The sequence below is a fragment of the Aquarana catesbeiana genome, linkage group LG07 (assembly GCF_042186555.1).
Source record: "Aquarana catesbeiana isolate 2022-GZ linkage group LG07, ASM4218655v1, whole genome shotgun sequence".
Lineage (NCBI taxonomy): Eukaryota > Metazoa > Chordata > Amphibia > Anura > Ranidae > Aquarana > Aquarana catesbeiana.
In genome coordinates, this window is record NC_133330.1 from 57362359 (window position 1) to 57388926 (window position 26568).

The following is a 26568-nucleotide window of genomic DNA, read 5'->3' on the forward strand; positions in this document are numbered from 1 at the left end:
GAAATTGTTGCTCACCATGACCAAACGTTTATCTCCCATATATTCACAGCAACTAAGCAAACCATTTCCCGGGCATGGAAGTCTCCATCCCTCAACTTCCTTTAGGTTGAGAGTTGCATACAGGGTTCATTAATGAGAGCTGGCAGCTATTCTAAATGATACACATGATAGGTTCCTCTCAAATGGACAGCCATGGCTTGATTATTCCTCTTCCTCTCAACTTACCGCATGGTAATTGGAACTTTAGACCTCATTCCTTGAGCCATGTCATTTGTGTCTCCTGCTTCCTTCGTTTCCCCCTGCTGCTCCTTTTTCTCTTCCTTTTGCCTGTATTCTCTTCTTCCTCCTCTTGTTCTTTATTTATTTTCTTTTATGGAGGGATCGGATCTCATCCACTCCCTTTTGTTGTGGTCAATACTCTTAGCCTTATTGCTGAGGGATAAGCTTTGCACATAGACCGACAAACCTACCTTCACTGCCATTTGTTACAGAACCCTATCAGTGTGAAGTCCTGCTCTGAGATATGTAATTGCTACCTTTGCGTGCAATTGTTAAGTCCTTTCTTAACTATAATGTTCACATCTCATGTTTCAGTGTGTTCAACATTTATGCATTTTCATTTCTTTTATCTTTAGGTACATGATTTGTAATCAGATATTATGCAGCCTTCTGTCCAAATCTATCAACTTCTTATTAATAAAACATTTTGGCAAAAGAAAGTTGTCACTTTGCCCTTTGAGGAGGGCAGAGTGACAGGTTCTCTTGACAGTCCATCCTCCAACTTCTCCCTGCTCCACCTACTTCAGGTCTTTTGCTGTGATACCCCACTGCTTCCATTTATGGAGGAGCATATGACTATCCCCATCCTCCCAGGATGCAGTGCTCAGACAACAGGGGCCAACTTCATGCTTCCTAAAGAAGAATACACCACTGCAAATTTAGTAGCATTTTTTTTTTGTAGATGCAAACCTAATTCCATGGTATATCCATGTATCCAACTAACAACCACACCTTGTAAAATTTGGGGAGAGGAATATTCACTGCAGGGCAGAGTATTTTAGGAGATGAGTATATTAATTCTGTAGAAGTGCACCTTTTATACAGCAGAGACCTGCTGTAGACATATGGGGCATCTGGTGCAGCTGTGTATGGTAGCCAATCTGCTTCTAACTTCAACTTGTTCAATTAAGCTTTGACACAAAAACCCAGAAGCTGATTAGTTTCTATGCAGAGTTGCTTTAGATCTTTCACTCCCCAGTTTTAGTAAATTAACCCCATGGTGTCTTATTCCTATGGTCTCAGCTATTGCTTTTATATTGCAGGGTATAAGGGGCCTATATCGAGGCTATAAAAGCACAGTACTGAGAGAGGTAAGTCATTTTATTTGCATGTCGTGATACAGTTTATTAATCCTGCTAAAGTAAACTGCTCATTACCCACACTGTTTAAACTAACCATATGATAAAAAAAACATACATAAACAGTATATATCTACACTAAAAGCTGTATAGTAAAACAACCAGTAGATCAAGAGATACAATCAGTGGAAGTTAGATTTATATCTCAAGCTTCACCTTGCTCCCTCCATCTCCATTTGTAAAGAATCGCTTTAAAGAAAGAGGGGGTGGGGCCAAGGTCAAAATGCTTTAAAAAAAGTTGATATCTGCATACGGTATATTCTCAACCTACACCTAAAGCCTGGGTACAGTATTTTTTGGGTTGCCTTGAAAAAGACTGTCAGCTCTGGTCGGAATGCTGTACTAACGATCCGTCATTAGGGCAGCGATCTCCCTCGCTGAGCTTTTGTGTTTTGACAGGGGGACCGCCCCCCATAAGAACACTCCGATCAGCGATCTTTGCAATTGTCTGAGAGCGCTGATCAGGAGTCGTTGGCTGCTGGTTTTCCAGCATGCACATCCAACAGAAGCCGGCTGAACGGCTGCCTTCCGTCGGACAGACCGACCTACACACGGGCCTACATGTAGGCCATTTTTTTTAGTACCAGCCGATGTCTTACGACATTCGGCTCATGTGTACCCGGCTTAAGGATCTACTGGAGGTTTTTATGACTACTCATGGATCACTTTGCTTCCCCCAACTCAGAGCTCCTGCTCAGTGTTTACATTAGGGATTAGAAGGATGCTGGGTCACTGTTGGGAGAGGGGTGCAGGGGGAGCCAGCTTCTGAGTCAATGCTGTGAAGGGGGAGCAGCTTAAGCTATGCTACTGAGTCACTGCTGGGGCCTCAAGGGTAGCTGAGCTGCCAAATCACTGCTGGGAGGGGAAGCAGGGAGAGCTGAGTAGCAGAGTCATTGCTGGGGGTGGAAGCAGGGGTAGCTGAGCTGCTGAATTACTGATGGGAGGGGGAAGTGGGGCAAGCTGAGCTGCCAAGTCATTGCTGGGAGGGTAAACAAAGTTAGCGAGCTACTAAATACTGCTTGGAGGGGGAGCTGAAACTAGTACTTTTGCTGTGAACTTGGAGGATAAATTGCTCCATAGTGCCTGCAGCTACAGAGGTCAGTGGAGTCTTGTTTTAAAGCTCATTTACTGCTCAGTAAAACATATAAATACTTAAATGTTTATATAGCCTAGTACATTTTAAAAAGCTAGCTCATGGTTGAGCTTGCTTGCAACCAAAAAAGACAGATCTATACATTTTTGGTGGAGCATTTTTTTTTAAATAAACCAGATGAGAATTATCCTGTCATGATTTTATAGCCTAGCAAACACATGTTTTTCTATCAGATTTCATCAACATTCGGATATAATACGAAGGCGTACAAGTCGCTCTGACTTACCCTAGACCTCAGAAATTAATGAATACATTTTCTTGCCAATGAAAGGCGGTTTTGCATACCAACAAATGGGCGAAATGACTAACTCCAGCCCAGCTCAGCTCTCTTATAAAAATCACCCTGACATATGTCAGTGGAGTAATTAATTTTCCAGCGGTGATAAAAAGATCAGAATGCGACCTTTCCGAGGTGTGTTTGCCGCACAAAAAGGCAGCACTTTGTATGGTATTTAATTGGGCTCTTTTCTATTCTGTGTACTCATAAAAGAACCTTCAAAACTGATTCCATATGAATTATTTGCTAATTTCCAGATAGCAGTCAGCGGAATGAAAACAATTATTGATGTGGGAGATGAGGATTTTCTCATCTTGAGATAAACGTGCTCTCTGCTTATTAGGTAGGGGGTTGGATGCTATTACTTGTTGATTAGGCTTGTGTATACAGTATTTTCTATTATTGAATATTTTCATGCAAAGCAGGTAGGAAGCCATTGTGTCTTTTTTTTTTTTTTTTTTTTCTTTTAATTTTTCAATTCTGCCAGGCTAGGGATTTAAAGGGACTCTGTCACTAAAATGAAACCATGAATAAAGCCCCCCCCCCCCCCCCCCCCAAAGAAAAAGGTAATACCTCTCTAGCTGTCTGCACTACTGATCTCTGTCTGTACTAAAGATGAATTGATGTTTGAAGAATTAACAGGATCCAACACTTCTGGGGAGTTTTTGGTGCCTAGTCACTCTCAGCACTCATTTTTTCCTTTCACTGGCCCCTAAGTTGCTACAGGATGAATTATTGATGTAGGGGCTAGCAGGAGAAGCCTCCAAGCACAGTTTGGGACCAGGCACCCAACAGTCCTTGCCATGTCAAATTCTGAAGATTCTTTTGGTGGGAACTTAATACAGTGGACATCAGAGGCACATGCACCAGGAGAGGTTTTGACTTTCTTCTTTGCAGGGGTTATTAAAGCTGAGCTGCTGATAGAACAGCTTCATGGAATTCAGTGTTTTTTGCTGTGAAATTTGAGGATGAATTGCTCCTTAGCAAATGCAGCTACAGAGATGAGGGCTTGTTTTAAAGCACATCTGCTGCTTTTTAAGGGCCACTGTACATCATTAAGTTTTGTCCCGTGGGCTGAACTGGAGAGTCAATTTCTTCATCCATACTATAAGGTAATTTTCACTGTCGGCTATTATATTGTGACACTGCCTGAGTGCAGTGGCTCTGCACAAGAGTGACTGCAAAATTTGGTGCTTGCAGGACTACCCATGCCTTAGATTTTGGCCAATTCAACAAGAGTCAGTCAAATTCAAGCCATCTGTGGGGCCTTAAGAATATTTTAATACTTCAATGTCCATAGCCTGACCATAGGATCCATTTAAGGTATCTTCAAAAACTAGAATGCTGCCAGCCGCGCATGCATGCTTAGGGTCCTAAACAATTATTGCTTGTATGAGTGAACTTGCAAGTGTGTGCCCTTGGAGATGGAAGGGGTGCACCAATCTGTCCTGGGTTACAACAATATTGGCCCAGAACATCAATCATGGCCAATCCAACTCCTCCAATGCAGGTTCAGCCATGCAGAATTTTTGGAGACATTGATGCAGAAATTTTAAAAAAATCTTTATTTTTACAATCCACTTTCCTACTTTCCTTAAGCAGTGTGTGTGTTCCTTATTTAAACCTTCCAGGATTTCAGATATTTGGAACAATGTGCTAATGCAGCTGAGTACTTGGGAGCTTTCACTGTAATGTAGCAGGGTGATATCTGAATTTTAGTTGGCATCATGCAAAACAGACTTAGAACCATTTAGCAGTATAATTGCAACTTTAAAGAATGACTTCAAACTCAAGAAACAAGTGTTACATATCCCATATAATGGATGATTATGCCAGGGCTGAGTCTGAATTATTTAGTTTTCGTTTTACGCTTCTCTTAATTAGGTCTTATAATGTTTCCAGTAACAAAAAGGTTCACACAGATTAGCTGGAGTTGAATTAAAGTGTCAGTAACACATTGCTGATAATTGCATGGAAACACTTTGACAAATACAGTTGTGCAATTACTGAAGACAGAGCCTAGAATGATCTGAATCAAAGCAGTATTGGGTTGAACTTTATTTTTCAAGCAAATTAAGATTTTAGAAATAAAATGAGGTTGCCGGGATTTGTTAAATAAAGGACAGCAATGGCCAAACAGTGAAATACACAGCATGCAAGACACGTAAAGCTTTTTTTTTTTTTTAATCTGCCATAACATTTGTACATTAATGCATATACTCTTGTTTTCTACCTATATCTACAGTGGGGACGGAAAGTATTCAGACCCCCTTAAATTTTTCACTCTTTGTTATATTGCAGCCATTTGCTAAAATCATTTAAGTTCATTTTTTTTCCTCATTAATGTACACACAGCACCCCATATTGGCAGAAAAACACAGAATTGTTGACATTTTTGCAGATTTATTAAAAAAGAAAAACTGAAATATCACACAGTCCTAAGTATTCAGACCCTTTGCTCAGTATTTAATAGAAGCACCCTTTTGATCTAATACAGCCATGAGTGTTTTTGGGAAAGATGCAACAAGTTTTTCACACCTGGATTTGGGGATCCTCTGCCATTCCTCCTTGCAGATGCTCTCCAGTTCTGTCAGGTTGGATGGTAAACGTTGGTGGACAGCCATTTTTAGGTCTCTCCAGAGATGCTCAATTGGGTTTAAGTCAGGGCTCTGGCTGGGCCATTGAAGAACAGTCACGGAGTTGTTGTGAAGCCACTCCTTTATTATTTTAGCTGTGTGCTTAGGGTCATTGTCTTGTTGAAAGGTAAACCTTCGGCCCAGTCTGAGGTCCTGAGCACTCTGGAGAAGGTTTTCGTCCAGGATATCCGTGTACTTGGCCGCATTTGTCTTTCCCTCTATTGCAACCAGTCGTCCTGTCCCTGCAGCTGAAAAACACCCCCACATCTTGATGCTGCCACCACCATGCTTCACTGTTGGGACTGTATTGGACAGGTGATGAGCAGTGCCTGGTTTTCTCCACACATACCGCTTAGAATTAAGGCCAAAACGTTCTATCTTGGTCTCATCAGACCAGAGAATCTTATTTCTCACCATCTTGGAGTCCTTCAGGTTTTTTTTAGCAAACTCCATGCGGGCTTTCATGTGTCTTGCACTGAGGAGAGGCTTCCGTCGGGCCACTCTGCCATAAAGCCCTCCAGGTAAAAAACGAAAAAAGAGAGGAGCGCCACTCAGTGAAATCATTTATTCAACAATATAAAAACAAAGTAGCAACTTACATTAAGGAGCGGTATGTTGAACAAGCAGATCTAATCCCAGATGGGAGAGAGGGAGAGAAACAATCAGCAGGTCCCAGGGAATGCCTCCAAACACAGCGCAGACTGGCGGGGAAGCCAGGACGGTGTAGAGCCTGTCTCTGCGGGAGGACGGAGCGGCAGCCCAGGAAGCAGCTGGCAATGTTATCAATGGAGAAAAACACAACGCGTTTCTGAGCATGCGCAGGGTCTGTACGGCACATGCGCGCTCCTTTATCAAGTGTAGAGTGAGGGGAAAGTAAAGGGCTATTTATAGTGAAACTAAAACTAATGAGTGGACGTTCGCAGCTGATTAGATCATTGCAGGATTGTCGGTGTGAGATATACAGGCAATTGTAATTGTATATAACACGGGTAATTGTAATTGCATATAACACGGCCGGAGCACATATGAGTATGTTTATAATACTAGATGTCTGATATTAGGGGGAAAAAGAAAAAAATGCTGGAGGAATGAATATCTAAAATTAGTGATTAAAAGGGAAATATCTAAAAGATATATATATGTATATCTGAGCATGTATAAAGAGCCTATCATATGAATGTAATACAAATGTTATGAGAACATGATCAAAAGGTAAAATAATGAAAAAAAAGGGGGGTTGGAGATGTGGGAATTAAAATAAAGGATAAATCAAAAGTATGAAGATGTGAAAATTAGAAGAAGGAATAATAAAAGAAAAGGGGTATGTATGTATGTATATGTGTGTATGTGTGTGTGTATATATATATATATATATATATATATATATATATATATATATATATATATATATATATATATATATATATATATATATATGGAAAAATTAAAATATATATATATATAAAAATTAAAATATATATATATAAAAAATATATCTATGATGGTGTAACAAAACTGAAAAAGTGAATTGTTGATGATGAAGAGATAAAGGCAAGGATAAAAGTTTTTGCTATGCATAATACATACAATATGCTAAATGTTACACCCCTAAATAATTGGTGTGACAAATAAAAACAAAAAGGGTTAAATGTACTAATTATGTTGAAATGCGACTTCTGACATACCCATAATCGCATACAGATGATATATAACAAAAATGCGGACATAACATCATTACCAGATAGCCCATGGTAAGCAGGCAAGCTAAACAGGGATTAATGCAAGAACAGCCATTCAGGATATTTAGAGGATAGTATTAATTTCTAGTTCCTCATTTAGTCCATTAGGGGCAAGCGTGTCAAGGGTATAAATCCAGAACGTTTCGCGCTCGCACAAGCGCGAGAAACGCTCGGCTTCTGAAAGATCTTTTGGTATGGACTCAATGACCCAGACTTGTAGGCCTCTAGTGGAGCGAGCATGGTATTTTAAAAAGTGGCGTGGTACACTGTGTTTGTCGCTGCCTAATTCAACCAAACGACGGTGCTTGCCAAAGCGCTGTCTTAAGGGGCAGATGGTCCGGCCTACGTACAGGAGTTTACAAGGACATATAAGGCAATACACAACGTACTCGCTGGAACAGTTATGGAATTTATCGAAGGAGAAGAGTCTACCTTTATGGGTGAAACTTTTTTGACCGTGGTTCACAGAGCCACAGGTTAAGCACAATGGTTTATTGCACCTATACATTCCTACTAAGGGAATGAGACAAAGGGAATTTTCTTTAGTTTTGCACTTTAGCTTACTAGGTGCTATTTTATTTTTCAAGGTAGGGGCCCTTCTGTAAGTGACTTTGGGTCTTTGACGTAGGGAGGTGTTCAGGTGAGGGTCTTGTTTAAGGATATTCCAACGTTTGGAAAGTATATGTTCCATTTTTCTATGTTGGCTATGAAAACCCGTAATAAACGTACCTCCGGTTCTTCCAAGGGTTTAATGATCTTAGGCTTTTTACCCGGCAAATACTGGTTGTAAGCCTGTTCTATCAATGGTGTGGGATAACCTTTCTCTACAAACTTGCTTTTGAGATGCATGCTCTGAGTGACATAATCGCAAGTTCTAGTACAGTTTTGCCTGAGTCTGCAGAACTGTCCTTTCGGAATATTATTCTTCCATAGAGGATGGTGGCAGCTGTCATAGTGCAAGTAAGAGTTGCCAGCAGTGGCCTTGGTGTAGTTACGAGAAAAGATTTGATCACCCTCATGATTGAGTTCTAAATCGAGGAAGGCTAAACTATCCCTATTCCAGACAGCTGTGAAAGAAAGACCCAGGTCATTGGTGTTACAATGGACGACAAAGTCATCGATCTGGGAGGGGGAACCATCCCAGATGACGACGATATCGTCGATGTAACGACCAAAAAAGACTATATGCTGGGCAAAGGGGTTAACCTCTGAGCGCCAGTTTTTAATTTATTTATTTTAGTGTTGATTTGTGGAGTCTCACTGGCAGCTAGACGGTTTAAAGCATTTGCTTCATTATATATTCATTATATATATCATTATATATACATATGTGTATTTTTACCATTGCTATATTATATCGTGATTACTATCCATTTCTCCATTGTTTAAACCCTGACTTCGCTAGCTGATCATTGATCTGCCGCTTTTTACCTTTTTGACCTTTTTAACCCCTTCTTTAACCTTCCATTTGAGTGTGTTTATACAAGATTGCTTGCATATACTCACTCCTTTTAGTGGGTATATACTCTAGTGCATATGCACAGATAGATTGTATATACACCCCTATTCTCTGCAATCACACACATCCATAAATAATCTAGTGATAACAACAATTTTTTCAAATAATAATTTTTTATAATTTTTATGTTTTATTTATATATATATATATATATATATATATATATATATATATATATATATATATATATATATATATATATATATATATATATATATATATATATATATATATATATATATATATATATATATATATATATATATATATATTTTATAGTTTCCTTATATTGCTTTACCATTATCTTCATAAAGATATTGCTTTTTTCTCACACATATCCCTTATTTCTTCCATCATGATAGAATTAATTAATGAGATAGAATTTCATAAATTTGAAGTATTAGATAACTTATACACCATTTTACCTTCTGATCTATTCTGCACTACCTCTACACTCACGCGGGCTGACCGTTACACACTTTGTGGAAAATTTAAAAAAATTGGAGAGACCCATCCATTCCGCCAACACTCAATGGTGGGATGAATTCTTCCTGAAGAAATACTTACAAGAGAAGATTTCCCCGAGAGGCCTGAGGGTACAAAAAACTTGCTCATTTTTGGACGCCACCCACAATTCCCAATGGGAAGGAATAGCCGAATTTTGTACTGCAAAATGGCTAGAGGTTATTGCTAGTCAAAGACACATCAAATATGATGAATTAGTTCATCTAGTGCAAATACTTTCATCTGAGATTATTGGTCACCAATGTAAAATTCCATTGGCTTGGTTGGATACACTCAAGAAAAACACCAAAACCAAGGAGAATTATCTCATTGAAACCAAGCTCAAAAAATTTCATAGAGACTTGGATGATTACTCCCGTGGAAAGTTTTCTCTTGGAAGAACCTTAAACCAATACCTGCACTTATGTCTTTATCACCTTTTTCTAGGGTGCCCACCCATAGTCTCAACACTACACATGGTGTTCCTTCCAAGGGCCCTGCTCCTGTTGCCAACTCTTCCAATACATCCAACAATTACTCCAATTCACATATGACCCGCCCATTACCCCAGAGGATACCCACCAAACAAAGATTCAAAAACAAACATAGACCTGCAGCCCCTTCTCATAAAAATGGGGCCCCTCTCAATAAGGTACTCAATAGTTCTGTGAAAGTCAATGACATCTGCACTGAAACAACTTCTGCCACGTCCAGTAGGAAAGCCATACCCGCTACATCTCTAAATCCTGACTCATCACATTTCAACGTCTCTCCCCATATTGCTTGCCTTCCACCAGCTTCTGGGGCTGCTTCATCCATCACCACTGTTAGTGGACATATCACCACCGACAATACTGGTAATTCAAATCCATCCTCCTCCACACTTGAGCTCTTGTTAGGTGACTTCCAAAAGGGCGAAATACCCCTACATTCTGCCTCTCTTTCCTTCTCTCCTTTTTTAGACAAAGGCGTTCACCCAAAAACCCGACAAAAAAGAAAATACACCGACGAGGATGTAGGAGAGGACGCCACAACAATAAACACCAGCGCCAAACTACAGAAACGATAAAGTTGTTCAACTTATCGTCTCATGTACTTACTAAAGAGGACACCTCTTTGCTTTGTACTTACTTTGTACTTACTTTCTCTCCCACTATACAACCCAATTCGTTTCAGTTATTTAAGGATTTAAATAGGTTTATCAGAAACCTTACTCTAAAAAGGTTTTTTCATATACAATCTAAAAAATGCATTCAACCCCCAACATCGCCTCCCCCCATTCCAGCTGACACTAACTTGGAGATAGAGATGGATAGTCCTCTTAGTGTTTACAATGACCCAGCAGAGACTGATGATTTATTGGATGTAGACCCCAACTATGAGCTGTATACGCAACACTTCCAAACATCTCCCCCAGTAGTACACACTTCATTAAAGCCTAAGTCTTCCTTTTATCCCACCCAATCAAAGGGACCCTATCTGGAGGCTTTTTATAGGGTTGTGTTTGCAGATTTTCAAACACTTTGCCAAAAACCAGCTAAAAAACGTAGCAAACACAATCTAACCTCTGGAGAACTATTGTCTTTGAAACAATTTTTGAATAATCCAGAGCTGGTTATTAAACAAGCTGATAAGGGCGGGGGGATAGTTATCTTAGACAAATCAACATATGTAGCTGAAGCCATGAGGCTACTCTCTGACAGTAAAACCTATAAAAAATTGTCTTGTGACCCCTTACCCTCCTTTCGCATGGAAGCTGATCTTCTCATTACGCATGCCATCAATGACCATGTTCTTGACAAAAAGGAAGCTGCGTTTATACGTAAAGACTTCTATAGCACGCCCTATTTTTATCATTTGCCCAAATTACATAAAGATGCTCAAAATCCACCTGGCAGACCCATTGTGGCCTCTATGAATAGCATCACCAGTGGATTCTTGCTATACATAGATTCCTTTTTGCAACCCTTGGCCCAAGCCCTACAATCCTACATACGTGACTCCACACACTTAATGGAACTCCTGTCTCACTATAAGTGGACCGAAAATTACTCCTGGCTGTCCCTTGACGTGAATTCGTTATACACGTCTATCCCACACGAGGTGGGATTATTGACAGAACTTTTTATTAACAGACCCTATGCTCAACACTAGACAGGGTTCTTTTATTTCTGGAAGCGACGTCATTTTGTCTTACCCATAATTATTTCCATTTTGAAGATCAGTTTTATTTACAGACCCATGGCACTACCATGGGCGCGAATTTTGCTCCATCTTACGCCAATTTGACCATGGGTCACTGGGAAAACGTATTCATCTGGAGCAACAACCCCTTTGCCCAGCATATAGTCTTTTTTGGTCGTTACATCGATGATATCTTCGTCATCTGGGATGGTTCCCCCTCCCAGATCGATGACTTTGTCGTCCATTGTAACACCAATGACCTGGGTCTTTCTTTCACAGCTGTCTGGAATAGGGATAGTTTAGCCTTCCTCGATTTAGAACTCAATCATGAGGGTGATCAAATCTTTTCTCGTAACTACACCAAGGCCACTGCTGGCAACTCTTACTTGCACTATGACAGCTGCCACCATCCTCTATGGAAGAATAATATTCCGAAAGGACAGTTCTGCAGACTCAGGCAAAACTGTACTAGAACTTGCAATTATGTCACTCAGAGCATGCATCTCAAAAGCAAGTTTGTAGAGAAAGGTTATCCCACACCATTGATAGAACAGGCTTACAACCAGTATTTGCCGGGTAAAAAACCTAAGATCATTAAACCCTTGGAAGAACCGGAGGTACGTTTATTACGGGTTTTCATAGCCAACATAGAAAGATGGAACATATACTTTCCAAACATTGGAATATCCTTAAACAAGACCCTCACCTGAACACCTCCCTACGTCAAAGACCCAAAGTCACTTACAGAAGGGCCCCTACCTTGAAAAATAAAATAGCACCTAGTAAGCTAAAGTGCAAAACTAAAGAAAATTCCCTTTGTCTCATTCCCTTAGTAGGAATGTATAGGTGCAATAAACCATTGTGCTTAACCTGTGGCTTTGTGAACCACGGTCAAAAAAGTTTCACCCATAAAGGTAGACTCTTCTCCTTCGATAAATTCCATAACTGTTCCAGCGAGTACGTTGTGTATTGCCTTATATGTCCTTGTAAACTCCTGTACGTAGGCCGGACCATCTGCCCCTTAAGACAGCGCTTTGGCAAGCACCGTCGTTTGGTTGAATTAGGCAGCGATAAACACAGTGTACCACGCCACTTTTTAAAATACCATGCTTGCTCCACTAGAGGCCTACAAGTCTGGGTCATTGAGTCCATACCAAAAGATCTTTCAGAAGCCGAGCGTTTCTCGCGCTTGTGCGCGCGCGAAACGTTCTGGATTTATACCCTTGACACGCTTGCCCCTAATGGACTAAATGAGGAACTAGAAATTAATACTATCCTCTAAATATCCAGAATGGCTTTTCTTGCATTAATCCCTGTTTAGCTTGCCTGTTTACCATGGGCTATCTGGTAATGATGTTATGTCCGCATTTTTGTTATATATCATCTGTATGCGATTATGGGTATGTCAGAAGTCGCATTTCAACATAATTAGTACATTTAACCCTTTTTGTTTTTATTTGTCGCACCAATTATTTAGGGGTGTAACATTTAGCATATTGTATGTATTATGCATAGCAAAAACTTTTATCCTTGCCTTTATCTCTTCATCATCATTAGACTCATTATCAATAATTCACTCTTTCAGTTTTGTTACACCATCATAGATACATTTTTTTATATATATATATTTTAATTTTTCCATGTGTGTGTGTGTGTATATATATATATATATATATATATACACCCCTTTTCTTTTATTATTCCTTGTTCTAATTTTCACATCTTCATACTTTTGATTTATCCTTTATTTTAATTCCCACATCTCCAACCCCCCTTTTTTTTTTCATTATTTTACCTTTTGATCATGTTCTCATAACATTTGTATTACATTCATATGATAGGCTCTTTATACATGCTCAGATATACATATATATATATCTTTTAGATATTTCCCTTTTAATCACTAACTAATTTTAGATATTCATTCCTCCAGCATTTTTTTCTTTTTCCCCCTAATATCAGACATCTAGTATTATAAACATACTCATATGTGCTCCGGCCGTGTTATATGCAATTACAATTGCCCGTGTTATATACAATTGCCTGTATATCTCACACCGACAATCCTGCAATGATCTAATCAGCTGCGAACGTCCACTCATTAGTTTTAGTTTCACTATAAATAGCCCTTTACTTTCCCCTCACTCTACACTTGATAAAGGAGCGCACATGTGCCGTACAGACCCTGCGCATGCTCAGAAACGCGTTGTGTTTTTCTCCATTGATAACATTGCCAGCTGCTTCCTGGGCTGCCGCTCCGTCCTCCCGCAGAGACAGGCTCTACACCGTCCTGGCTTCCCCGCCAGTCTGCGCTGTGTTTGGAGGCATTCCCTGGGACCTGCTGATTGTTTCTCTCCCTCTCTCCCATCTGGGATTAGATCTGCTTGTTCAACATACCGCTCCTTAATGTAAGTTGCTACTTTGTTTTTATATTGTTGAATAAATGATTTCACTGAGTGGCGCTCCTCTCTTTTTTCGTTTTTTACTTTGATGGACTCGAGCTGACTTCTCTCTACTAGAAGAGCTGCCTTTTGTGAATCTGGCCACACAGTACCCTACAAGAAAAGAAAACTTTATATCCGGTGTTTTTGCTGATTTATGACTTATGCTCCAGGGATCTTCTCCTGCATTACAGACCGTATCCTGGCTCCTGTCTAAGTCTTCCAATACCATCCTGATTACACCGTGATTGATCCAGCCTTAAGACTTTATTTCATTTTATACTTTTTATTTTATTTTATTTTAATAACTTTTACAGTCATTTGCCTTATAACCTCTGAGCGCCAGTTTTTAATTTATTTGCCATAAAGCCCTGCCTGGTGGAGGGCTGCAGTGATGGTTGACTTTCTGCAACATTCTCCCATCTCCCGACTGCATCTCTGGAGCTCAGCCACAGTGATCTTTGGGTTCTTCTTTACCTCTATCACCAAGGCTCTTCTCCCCGATAGCTCAGTTTGGCCGGACGGCCAGCTCTAGGAAGGGTTCTGGTCGTCCCAAACGTCTTTCATTTAAGGATTATGGAGGCCACTGTGCTCTTAGGAATCTTAAGTGCAGCAGAAATTTTTTTGTAACCTTGGCCAGATCTGTGCCTTGCCACAATTCTGTCTCTGAGCTCTTCAGGCAGTTCCTTTGACCTCATGATTCTCATTTGCTCTGACATGCACTGTGAGCTGTAAGGTCTTATATAGACAGGTGTGTGGCTTTCCTAATCAAGTCCAATCAGTATAATCAAACACAGCTGGACTAAAATGAAGGTGTAGAACCATCTCAAGGATAATCAGAAGAAATGGACAGCACCTGAGTTAAATATATGAGTGTCACAGCAAAGGGTCTGAATACTTAGGACCATGTGATATTTCAGTTTTTCTTTTTTAATAAATCTGCAAAAATGTCAACAATTCTGTGTTTTTCTGTCAATATGGGGTGCTGTGTGTACATTAATGAGGAAAAAAATGAACTTAAATGACTTTAGCAAATGGCTGCAATATAACAAAGAGTGAAAAATTTAAGGGGGTCTGAATACTATCCGTCCCCACTGTATATGGCTGCATGGCATAAAGGAACGTAACAACATATTTTATAGTGAGCAGTTCTACAGACTCTGTGCCACTGCTCTGCATACTGTCTCTGTTGGATTAATGATAAACATCAACGTTTTGGTGACATCAACGCTGAACTCTCTTCCTACTGTAAGCTTGCCTAAGGCCCTCTACCTTCCACCCTTCAGCTCACCTTGCAGGCACTCCTTCAAGTCTATTTAAAAGGTCTGGCTGCTATAGCTGTATACAAAGGTGGGATTAAAGGAATTTTACTAGGTGAACTCAAAAAAAAATTAATTCATGGTTTTAAATGTATACATGAATTTAAAGACGATGTTAGTCTGGGTTCATCCATGTAATGCAGTGAAGATGGCTAGGTGGTCAGTTAAATACCTGGATGCGTTTCCCATAAAGAATTTTCAGTTCTGCTCAACTTTGATGACCATTAAAAAATGGCAACTGGTGGTGTCACACATCAACCAAACAATCTTGCAACCAGAAAGACATCTTCCGTGTCTTTGGAAGTGGTGCATTACATCTGCAGGGAACACTACCATTTACAGTCTACAACACAATTAAGTACTGCCACAACTGAATACTTTTTTTATTTGCACTAACAGTTATAACTTTTTTAAGACAAGCTTTTGGAAGCTTACCTACTTCTTCTTTTAAGGTCCAAGCAATACTGTAATTTCAATTGTGCACTAATACAGCTACAGTCACCTTAAACCACATGTGTCCAACACAAGGCCCAAGGGCTATTTCATGTGGCCCTCGCACCTCTCCTGCAGCTGTGGAACCACCCTCGTGTCTGCCCCCACCTTGTCTCAGCAGTCAACAGCAGAGAGGAGTACAGAACTCCTTTGCCAGATCCTGTGTTTCTCCATGCAGCTGCGAAGAGGCTTGTCTCTGCCCCCCCCCCCTCCATCTCAGCAGTCGGCAGTAGAGAGGACAGAACTCCCTCTACATATTCTGTGCTTCTCTGTGCAGCCACAACACCCCCTCGCCTCTGTCCCCCCTGGTCTGAGCATTCGTCAAACTCCGGCAGCTGATTCCAGCCCTCCTCTGGTCCTCCTTCAGACCTTGCACTTTCTGCTTTCCAGCTCCTCCCCCAGCTTCTTCCTGGCAGCACCACAAGGTAAGGGAGGTGCTCTGTGATGTATAAAGAGGGTGGTTGACTCTTGATTTCTGATCTAGGGGGTGGTGGGGTACTCTAAACATCTGCTTATAAGTATTATGAGAATAATACAATTCTATGTCAGTTAAATCAAATGCAGAGGCAATTAATTAATATGATAAAGCGTTGATACGTTTAAATATCTTACAGATACAACTGGCCCTTTGAGGGCATCCACAATGCTGATGTGGCCCACGATTAAATTGATTTTGACATCCCTGCTTTAAACATTGAAGTCTATAAAAGCCAAAAAGAACCAGGGTATGGATGAAACATCAACGCTAGAAATATAATGACCTCTGAAGGGTAGAAGGCTGATGATAGTTTCTATTTAGTATTTGAACCCAAAATCAGAGAAACAATCAAGGGACTTGGTAAAGAACAACAATAGTCACAGAACTGTACAAACAAGGACCAAACACTTTGTCCCAATACTTCAAAATTTTCACAAAAAATACTGTTTCCTGTGTCCTCTTGGGTGACCATGCAAGAAGTATAGGTGAACTTCACCAATGGAGACACAGCATTAAAAACCAGCAAGGGTTCTCAAACTCTTTCTGCTTGACCCAATACTAAAAACTGTCTTGCTTCCACATTCATATAACTATCCAAAACTACGAGCCCAATGATCTACTTTACAGCATTTCTGATTTGTGCATTCCTCTGATTGGTCAAATAATTTTGCTCATTTAGGAGGGGTGGGGGGACGACATCTGTCAGAATGGCATTGTCCTGGCTTCATGGGAAAAATAAGTTATGTTTGGAATTTTTCCATTAAACAAATGTTGTAAGTTTAAAGCAGATGTCTTAAATAGACACTATTATTAATCGGAAATTTTACACGAGAGGAAACCAAGCTCCTTGTCTAATCAGCGTATTTATTTAACCATTCGCCATAATCAGCTGGACCAGGGCATACCTTTATGTTTAAGTCCGACAGATAGTCTTTCCACGAGAACAAAGGAGTGAATTAAATTGAGAGATTTTATTAGCTTAGACCTCAAAAGCCACCTGTCTATGTTCTTTCAATAAAACATTGTGTTTTTTTGTCCTCATGCAGCTTATTTTGTAAAATGGATTAAGGGCATAATGCAGCCCCGGGTAATGACAACTGGGAAAGAGCAAGTTCTGGGTTTCAGACCTTATTCATCTATACATTGAGTATTATGGTGTATTTTTTGTAGATAGTATGAAAAGACTAGCTCTTTTGCTTGCCTTACTATTGCTGTGCAGTTTTAGATAATGGAATGGACCCTAATTGTGGAAAAGTATGTGAAGCAAACCTGGGCTGTGTCCGTATAAGCCAAAGCAACAGGTTCACTTTAATGCCTCACCCTCCCCAGTAGCACATATTCACATTTTCTTTGCTTCCCCACTGTTCTGTTCTTCTGCCAGAAATAAAGAAAATACCTCGTGCTTCTGGGTATGAAGGAGCATGTGATAGAGCTGGTGATTGGACCAGCACTATCACATGGGGGTGGGAGAATCCTCAGCCCTGTTTAAGCTTTGTTCTTCTGTTCGTATAGTGGGACAGAGTGAAGGGGGTAAAGAAAGGGTGAGTACAGTATGTGTTGGTGGTGAGATGTAGACATTAAAGTAGAAGTATGAGCTTATTAAAAAAAAACATCCATACTCGCCTCCATGCTGCAACTGTCCCACGCTGGCTCTGAAGAACTAGAAAGGGATGAGCGCGGTTGGCTTCGGCTCACAGCAGCGCATTGAAAGGTGAAGCCACCTGTCAGTCAGGCGGCTGGGTACATCCCAGCAATGTTGGGATCCTTCCCAACCCTGGCTTGGCTCTGCCTCGTCAACGGTTAGCAGGCAAATGCCCACTATCTGCTGACTCGGGGGTCAGAGTAGAGAAAAAGTAAATGTACCTCTCACAGGAGAAATACAGCCATAAAAGCTTTGGCCCTACTTGTCTTTTAAAAGGAATTTTAAGGGATAGTTCAAATATTTAACATATTTCCATTTTTTTTTAACACCCCTTTAAATAAAAATGAAAGAAGCACTGTTCACCCCTTCATGCTCCAGCGCTGCCCTTCACATCCTCCTCTGTCCTATGCCACCACTTGTTTTCCAGGTTGAATGATGCTGAGCCATGGGTGGCATAAATACCTCTAGGCAGTGGTGATAATGTTTTACCCCCCCACCCCCGGTTGGTCGGGTGTAGAGCACTTCCCCCATCTATGGTGGGCAACGTTTCACCCGGGCTTCACCGGCGGCTTCCCCTGCTCTCCACAGGCATCACGGCGGCGGCGGCTTCCGTTTCCTCCCTCCTCTGCGGCCATTCAGGGCTCTTCTCTTTTTGGCCAATCGGAAAACGGGTCTCAGACCCGCTTCTGATTGGCCGGATCGAGGATCAGTTTTTTAATAGCAAATATCCATTCGCTGTTGTAACACCTGGGTGGACTCGTAGCACAGTGCTCTGCGCCAGGAGCCCATCCTATTTCAAGCCTATTAGAGCCTCTGACTCTAATCAGGTGCTTAAAAAAAAAAAAAACGCCGCTGTAATTCATGTGCCCGGAGTCCTGAAAGGGGCCGGGCGCATGAATAGGGGGTGGCTGCCATGGATAGAGGGGGCGGCACCCGGGCGGCCCTAAAGGACGGGCCACCATTGCCTCTAGGGGTATGTCATCATGCCGACCTGGGATCACATTATTCAACATCACGACCTCTCACTGCAGTATGTTGACATTCTGGGTTTCTCCCTTGGTGGTATACGGAACATATCGCTCTTGTGTTTTGGCAGTGAGGAGAGGAGGTGATCTGTAGTCCAGCAGAGAAAAAGTTAGGCAGCGTTGACAACACTGCTTAAAATTTCAATGCAGCAGAGGTAGTGTTGTCAGAACACAGCAGGAGGTTAGGGGCCTACTTGAATGGTATTTTTCAGTACATGCAGTGTTTTTTAGGAGACAGAACATGGGAAAATGTGTCATAGATGTATTATTATTTAAATAGCATTAACAATTTATGCAACACTTTACATATACATTGTACGTTCACATCAGTCCTTGCCCTCAAGGAGCATATAATCAAAGGTCCCTATTTCACACACATATTAGGGTCAATTTACCAACCAGTATGTCTTTATAGTGTTGAAGGATACCCACATAGGCACAGGGAGAACATGCAAACTCCAGGCAGGTTATGTAGTAGTTGGGATTAAAACCAATGACCCCAGTGCTGCCAGGCAGAAGTGCTAACTGTAATGTCCATAATGAATGTCTATTTATTTGCCAGAAATAAACTTTACATGTGTCTATTCTCAGATGAAGATAATTTTGGCTGTCCTCCAGTAAATAATGTCCTGATCAGCCCAGTTCCTTCCTCTCCTAATGTATCTTGGAAGAAACGCCCACCCAGAGGTTATTGGCACACCACAGGAGGTAACCACTGTGCCAGAATTTGATAGGCCAAGCAGTTGGAAGCAAGATTTCTCTTAAAAATATGCAGAATTTTATATTTATAAATGTGCGTTAGCCTATGTCTGTATATGAGGCATGTTAAGTTTACAGAAAAGTACACTCATCCTTTGGGTCAGTACAGGGTCAAAGTCTAGCCTGGTTTTACATCCTTGTATATAAGGCAGTATGCAGTAAAGCAAAAAATATCCACCACCAACATACCAACAGGTCCTCTTTAACCTCAGCGCTGAATGCCAAGAATATTACCCTTCTAAATTAGCCTTTGGTTAATTGCCATTCTTGTTAAACTGTAACCCAATACCGTTAAACATCAGCCATACCCAAACATTTCATTGAGGCTGCTGGGAATAGAAGTGGTTGGTCTGTGCAGTATATCCCTACCAGCGCTGTGTGGGTGGCCTCTGGAAAAAAAGCAGGTGCTCCTCTTTTATTTTTTTTGGCTTGCTACAAATGTATCGTAAGCTGAGTGCAGGCTTTTAAATCACAAAATCGCATTAGCCGAGAGGTGCAACTCACTTTGGACTACTATGTCTCATGATCATTATTCTGCATCCACCTCATTTGTGTGAAATATTGATGAATATTCTACCAAATAGAATAAGTTTACAATATACGCCTGTAATCGTGCCAAAACAAGCATTTTTTACACTTGATTTTTTTGCCAGCCTGGCAGAAAGGTTAATCGTAGAGTAATTTAAAGTGGTATTCAACTTCTCCCAAGTTTTTTCCCCACTTACCTATAGTGTTCTTCAAAGTACATATTCTCTGCACAGCGAATTGAGCATTAATCCAATGTTCGAGTGCCTCACAGTGGGTCTTGTGCCGCCATCTTGGTCCTTCTCAGCTGGCTGCCTCTTCTGGGTGCAGGCTACCGGCTCTGATCCTGCAGCCTCCTTGGAGACTTGATGTATTTCAAGTTCTCCTTTAACACTCTCCCCTTCCGAAGCAAATTTTTATTTATTTTTAATTTTTTTAAATATTTAGACTCATGACTGTTCCATCCTAGGCCTAGTACAGCAGTCTGCAATTGATAATAAGGACAGCGCACAGAGCTGTTCGCTTTATCAAAATATGACGCAATCGCATTACGCCAGGTCGCTGCACTTCAAAAAAGAATCTACATGTTATGTTTGGAAGGAGTTGAAGCATCTCAACTCCTTCCATTCAAGTCTATGGTAACGTGCCATAAACGTGGCAGCTCATATTTGTGGCGTGTTAGGCCTTGTTAACAACAACAACAAAAAAATAGGGGTGCTTTTTTAACATGCATCAAACATGCATAGAGCATTTTTTTTTTTTATTTCTATTCATTAAGAATTTTGTTGGAAAGCAAGAAATACAAATAACATAGGTGGTCACGTAGTACAATACCGCCGAAACAATTAGGCCTCGCTGGGCCAGCAGTTAGTACAACCATGAATTTATGTCCTAAGATAACAAAGGCCAATTATACTACCAATTAAAACCAATGCATAGAATATTTAGGGAGCTTTTTTAAGGCATGGTAAATGCACGTCAAACACGCCGAACAATGCGTATTAACTCTATAGAGGAATTCAGCGTCAGTATTTTGAGCAAGTATGAAGGCCTTATTCTCTTTTTGGGGGTTGAAGAGGCACTAAAGGCATGTGCCAGTGGTCCAAAGCCTGCAAGGTTCCTCACTGGCTCTGGCATCTTTTCCGGGGTCCTTTCCAGGGTGACGGTTCTTGTTTTGATTGGCTGGTGTGGGATGACGTCACTCCCGCATATGTGCGATACTGCAGTCATCCTAGCACAAAGGTAATGTTCCAGAATGTAAACTGAGCTGCGCATGCAAAGCTCTGTGTACATTCTGCAGGGGACAGGCAGGTAAATAAAGAGTTTTTAATTTTTTGCCCTTAGTTCCACTTTAAATTCCGCTTTAATACGGATGTGGGAATGAGGTCTTAATAATGAAAACCAAATATTCAGATTCTAATATAACCCCAGTTGAGACTGGTTCTCTTGAATGAAAGTCTAATTCCAATGGTGACGGAGTGTTGGGAGAAACCGTTGAGCAACAGGTGGACCCCACTGGTGTCCCCATTTCTGCAATATAAATTTAACAGAGAAGACAGCTCTGCTCTGCTTTGTCTCTTCTATCCCATTTCCAGGGCTGGAACATCTGCACACAGGCCATATATCTCCCCACAAGCATTCTTTCTGTATTAGGAGATGCAGGTGTTTACATTGTTGGCAGCGCTTGGAGTGCACATGAGGTTGTAATAACAAAACGCTATTGTTTGTTGGTTGAAGCTCTGCAAGTTGTCAGCTCAGGCTGCATGTGCACCTGTCACTGTAAATGAACATTTCTTTGTTCAGGTTTACATTCCAGATACATTTAATACTTGTTATATTTTTCTGTAATATTTACTTCCTGCAGAACTCCTCTGTAAATGTTTATATTGTTGTCTTTAAATGGTTCTAAGTGTAGTTATCTGTAATTCTTGTTTGTATTAAAGCTGAACTCCGGACACAAAAACTTTAATTCAACCACTTCAATACAGGGCACTTGTACACCTTCCTGCCCAGACCAATTTTCAGCTTTCAGCGCTGTCGCACTTTGAATGACAATTGCGCGGTCATGCTACACTGTAGCCAAACTAAATTTTTATCATTTTGTTCCCACAAATAGAGCTTTCTTTTGGTGGTATTTGATCACCTCTGGGATTTTTATTTCCTGCTAAACAAATTTAAAAAAAGACCGAAAATTTTGAAAAAAATGTTTTTTTTTTTTGTTTTTTTTTTGTTTCTGTTCCAAAACTTTGTAAATAAGTAAGTTTTCTCCTTCACTGATGGGCGCTGATGGGGCTGATAAGGCGGCACTGATGGGCACCGATGAGGTGGCACTAATGGGCACTAATATGCGGCACTGATGGGGCACTGATAGGCGGCACTGATATGCAGCACTGATGGGTACACATAGGTGGCATTGATGGGCACTGAAAGGCAGCACTGATGGGCACTGAAAGGCAGCACTGATGGGCACTGAAAGGCGGCACGGATGGGCACTGATAGGCGGCGTGGATGGGCACTGATAGGCGGCGCGGATGGGCACTGATGGGTGGCATGGATGGGCACTGATAGGTGGCACTGATGTACACTAATGGATGGTACTGATGGGCATCACTGATTGGCAGACATTATTGTTTGGCACTGATTGGCATTCATTGTGGGTACTGATTGGCATCCCTGGTGGCCATGGGTGGCATACCTGGTGGTGACTAGTGGTGGGCATCCCTGGTGGTCCAATGTGGGCATCCTGGGGGGACTGCGCTGATGATCAATCCTCTACTTGCGTCTGACAGACGCGAGTGTGGAAAAGCCGATCAACGGCTCTTCCTGTTTACACTGTGATCAGCCGTGATTGGACACGGCTGATCATTTGGTAAAGAGTAAGGATGAACTCCGACGTGTTCGCACAGCCCACATGCAGAGCCCACCAGGAAGTCGGCATTGTGCTGCGCTAATCACAGGCAGTGAGACATTTCCCGATCTTTACAGATGCACATTGGGACAATGTCTCACTGCCTGTGATTAGCGCAGCGCAGTACCGACTTCCTGGCGGGCTCTGCACGTGGGCTGTGCGAACACGTCGGAGCTCATCCTTTGTAAAGAGTCTCCGTCAGAGACTCTTTACCTAGATCGTAGTTGCGGTGTTTCAGACTGACACACCGCAACAACGATCGCCGTAATGCGCGTCCCAGGGGGCGCGCAGCGGGTTGCTATCCTGAAAGACGTCATATGACGTCCGGTCAGGATAACACAACCACTTTGCTGACGTCATTTTGCTATATGGTGGTTACAAATATTCCTCAATAGCCACAAAATATATAAATCCACTTTGTATGTACCAAATGTTTGTACAACCCCACACATTGCCTTGTAGAAGAGCCGTTAGATCAGCACTGTGCTGTACATAGAGCAGAGCTGTGGGAGGGGCCCAGTAGGTCCCACCCACTACAGGGGGCTTGTAGAAAATGACAGTAGGGGGCGGAGACAAGACCAGTCACCTTGCACAAGAAGAGAGAGCAGCAGTGACCGGTCTTTATTACAGGAAGCTCCTGTACTCTTCTTGCACAGCTCAGCATAAATTTACAGCACCGCTTTGAGCCATGATGATGTGACGTCCAACCAAGTGGCAGAACCTGGGGAGAAGAAGGGGAGAAGATAGCTGTGCCTATGACTGACAGGAATGCTGACAGTGCATCACTGGAGGGGATTGCTTGCCAGGTGAATGCTAAAAGCTCCTGGGGCTCAATTAATTAAAAAAAAAAAAAAAGACGTTTAATCCTGCTTTAAAGATCAACTCCAGACAAAACTTTTTTTCTTTTTTTTCCTTTGAACTGAGCAAGGAATGGTTAGAAACTTTTAACTGTTTTGTGATTGTTGTCTGTTTCCCCATTAGGACAGTATACCCTCACTTCCTGTCCGCTGTCATTAGGAGAGAGATAATGGAAACAAAGAAAAAAATCAAACACATGTTTTCTTCTTTAGTACAGAGTTAAAGCGCTTGTTACCCCAGCACTTCATATTCCTGATATGTGCCTGCTGTACCATGTACTTGCATAAAGAAATATTCTGTTCTCTTTGTATTGCTTTCTTATGTGAAATATCTGGTGTTCCCGCTAGTCCTCTTGCTTTCCTATTAAAAACTGACCACACTAAGCAGGAGAGCACACCATGGCCGGTTCTCTAGCTGTGCTGAGAACTAAGTGCACTCTCCTCCAATAATCAGACTTGTCCTGATGCCCCCGCTGCATAGCCATTCACTGGGAAGCTCAGTGTTCTGCTGCTTCTCCTCCCTCCAGCTTGTATGCAGCTGAGAACAGAGGGAATGTGATCATTTATAAAAAAAAAAAAAAAAAAAAAAAAAAAAGGGGGAAAGGGTATTTATAATGTTTTTTTTAATCTTTACAAAAATGTTTTGCCTTTCATTTCTATTTTAAGCTTGAATGGGTTGTTTTACAAGGTGATCATTTAAAACCACTTTAAAGCCTTTGGCAGATTTTCCTGTCTCTATGTTCCCATTGGTAAAATGTCTCTGATCCAGTAACCTCTTGTACATCAAGGCATCATAACATCCAATCTTCAGAAAGAAGCACATAATATTTAGGCTTCAAATCCCCCCCCCCCCCCTGGCATTCATCGAACATATGGACAATGACATATGAAAGCAGAAGAATAATTCTAAACTCCCCTGGGGCTAGTGCAAAAAATATGAAGGATGGATGAAACATTTAACAAATTTGGCACTTAAATATTACATTTTATTTTTACAGGACAACACCCAGAACAAAAAGGAATGACAAATGAGGACAGAGGGATTTGATTCCAAGCACAGAGTCACTTCATATGGGACAGTTAGGAGCTACACGTTGGAGCATTGGGGTTGATTTACTAAAATCGGAGAGTGCAAAATCTGGTGCAGCTCTGAATAGAAACCAATCAGCTTCCAGGTTTTTTTGTCAAAGCTTAATTGAACAAGCTGAAGTCAGAAGCTGATTGGCTACCATGTACAGCTGCACCAGATTTTGCACCCTTTAGTTTTAGTAAATCAACCCCATTGTGTCACCAGGGCAGGAAATGAGGACAAATCTCCACGATGGAGGTACTGAGTGGTGTAAAAACTTCACCGAGATTCTAATTCCTTCTAAGTCTGTCCAAGACTAATAGAAAACTTTTTAGATGGCATTGGACTTTAGAGGCTGACTCCAGCAAAAACTACAGCCTTGGCAAAACCTGGGAGAGTTTAATGACTGCCAGACATTTTTGCTTTCCTACATTAGTCTAATTACAAGGCCATAATGAAAGCATTGCTCAGTTCCCCAGAATTTTTTTTTTTTTAACATTTATTTAGAATCTGAGAAAACTGCTGAACCCCCAAGTACTGTAGACCACCGCATTGCAGCAAAACCTTGAGGAATGCCAATTATATACCTCAAACCCCTAACCCTAAAAAACTTGAAGTGGTTGTAAACCCTTACATATACCCAGTGAAGCGACTGACCTCAGGTGATACACAGAGATGAAACAAATTACGTTGTATCTGTTTATCTGCCGTCTTCTCTTCTCTACATCCTTTCAAAGTCCAGAGTTTATAAAGCTTTTCTGAGCTGTCAAAAAAAAGGGGACGGAAAACTGAAATTACAGCCGTGGCCAAAAGTTTTGAGAATGACACAAATTATAATTTTCACAAAGTCTGTTTTTATAACTTTTTGTCAGATGTTATTATGGTATTGTAATGATCCGGGGTGATTAAGCTCTAGTGGTGCGTCCGAGTTGAAGAAATCGTGTCAGTCCCGACTGCATTTTCAAGGGCATGGCAGCCCATTTTTATTCAAAAGAAACAAAGTTCAAAAATAAACATCAGATTCCCTCGCAGGGGTATTCAGCATTACAGTCCTGCTTCAGAACAACTGGCATTCAGCCTTCCTGGCTAAAACACAGCACTCCTGCTCAGGCTTTATGCCCTGTACACACAGCCAGTTTTGCCGTCGGAGTAAACTCCGAAGGTTTCTCCGACGGAACTCTGACGGAATTCCGCTCAATCGGTCTTGCCTACATACGATCACACCAAAGTCCGAAAGTCCAGAACGCGGTGACGTACAACACGTACGATGAGACTAGAAAAAGGAAGTGCAATAGCCAGTAGCCAATAGCTTCCATCTTGTACTTGCTTCAGAGCATGCGTCGTTTTTGGTCCGTCGGAACAGCATACAGACGAGCGGTTTTCCCGATAGGAATTGGTTCCGTCGGAAATATTTAGAACATGTTCCATTTCTAGGTCCCTCAGAATTTTCGAAAAAAAAAAGTCCGATGAGACATACACATGATCGAAATAGACGATGAAAAGCTTCCGTTGGACTTTTTCTGTCGGACATTCCGCTCGTGTGTACGCGGCTTTACACCTTAGGCCTTGGTCTGTCTTCTCCAGACCTGACGCTCAACACCTCTGTGCTTGCAGCTTCGTGCT

The 26568-nt window shown here is 41.3% G+C and overlaps 1 protein-coding gene across 1 annotated transcript in view; it reads left to right on the forward strand.

The window, feature by feature from the left end:
• Nucleotides 1-26568, forward strand: part of SLC25A26 (solute carrier family 25 member 26) — a 237641-nt gene that overhangs the window by 68905 nt on the left and 142168 nt on the right. The window contains exon 5 of the mRNA XM_073592196.1: nucleotides 1323-1370. Coding sequence (XP_073448297.1) covers nucleotides 1323-1370 — 48 coding nt within the window. The remainder of the gene's footprint in view (nucleotides 1-1322; nucleotides 1371-26568) is intronic.